Source organism: Rhodamnia argentea, chromosome 1 (assembly GCF_020921035.1).
Source record: "Rhodamnia argentea isolate NSW1041297 chromosome 1, ASM2092103v1, whole genome shotgun sequence".
Classification (NCBI taxonomy): Eukaryota; Viridiplantae; Streptophyta; class Magnoliopsida; order Myrtales; family Myrtaceae; genus Rhodamnia; species Rhodamnia argentea.
In genome coordinates, this window is record NC_063150.1 from 14,921,705 (window position 1) to 14,922,561 (window position 857).

General features: G+C 56.6%; 1 protein-coding gene across 4 annotated transcripts; it reads left to right on the forward strand.

The window, feature by feature from the left end:
- The first annotated feature begins 255 nt into the window (after positions 1 to 255).
- On the forward strand, positions 256 to 857 carry LOC125312652. Of its 4 annotated transcripts, none has more exons than XM_048271455.1 (2): positions 256 to 501; positions 538 to 857. In XM_048271455.1, the coding sequence occupies exons 1-2, from the start codon at positions 378 to 380 to the stop codon at positions 723 to 725; spliced, it is 312 nt and encodes a 103-aa protein (XP_048127412.1). In that variant the 5' UTR covers positions 256 to 377; the 3' UTR covers positions 726 to 857. The 4 variants fall into 4 exon arrangements, with proteins under 4 accessions (XP_048127412.1, XP_048127418.1, XP_048127416.1 ...); XM_048271461.1 differs by having other exon boundaries at positions 258 to 416; positions 480 to 857; XM_048271459.1 differs by having other exon boundaries at positions 259 to 390; positions 436 to 857.

Below are 857 nucleotides of genomic sequence, written 5' to 3' on the forward strand. Positions count from 1 at the left end.
GTCTAAATTCTGCGGTTAAGTTTGTGGAATAATGGCCAGTTTTACAAGTAAGGAGAAAACGAAAAATGGCCGTGGTGGATGCGATAATGGATAAAAAGCCTAAAATGCGGGGAACATGAAGTATATCATCTTCAGATAAAGGATACCAATCAGTCGCCTCATTTCAAGCCACTGGTCTTCCTCCACATGACTCCTTGGTCACCAGTCAGGTATTTGGGCCCCCACTCGTTTCCTTTATAAATTCCCCATTTCTTCCGCCTTCAATCACCACACAATCTCACCTAACATAACCTTGGAGAACGAGATTTCCTTGAGAGAGAGATTCACCAAAATGTCTGATCACGGTCACCACGGCCCCGGCGGAGGCCCTGGCGGGCATGGCCCCGGTGGGCACGGCCCTGGCGGAGGCCCCGGAGGTCCTGGCGGAGGCCCTGGAGGCCACGGTGGTGGTCCTGGCGGCGGAGGCCCTGGCGGCGGAGGCCCTGGCGGACATGGCCCCGGCGGAGGTCCGGGCGGACACGGCCCCGGTGGAGGACCTGGAAGCCACGGTGGTGGTCCTGGCGGAGGAGGCCATGGAGGTCCGGGTGGTGGACCCGGGGGAGATCACGGCCATGGTGGACCGGGAGGGCATGGCCCCGGAGGCCATGGTCCTGGAGGAGGCCCACACCACGGTGGACGCTAGTTCGCCACCGCTCCGCGGTTGTGGACTAGTGCCACATGGTTGATATGTGATGTGAAGTGTCTCCGGTGCCTTTTTAACTCTCTTTTATCTGGGAAAAAAAGGGACAATAAGCACCATGTGGAGTCGGTCATGTAGTTTGAGCTTGCAAATATCCTAATGAATTTCAAGTTCCTAA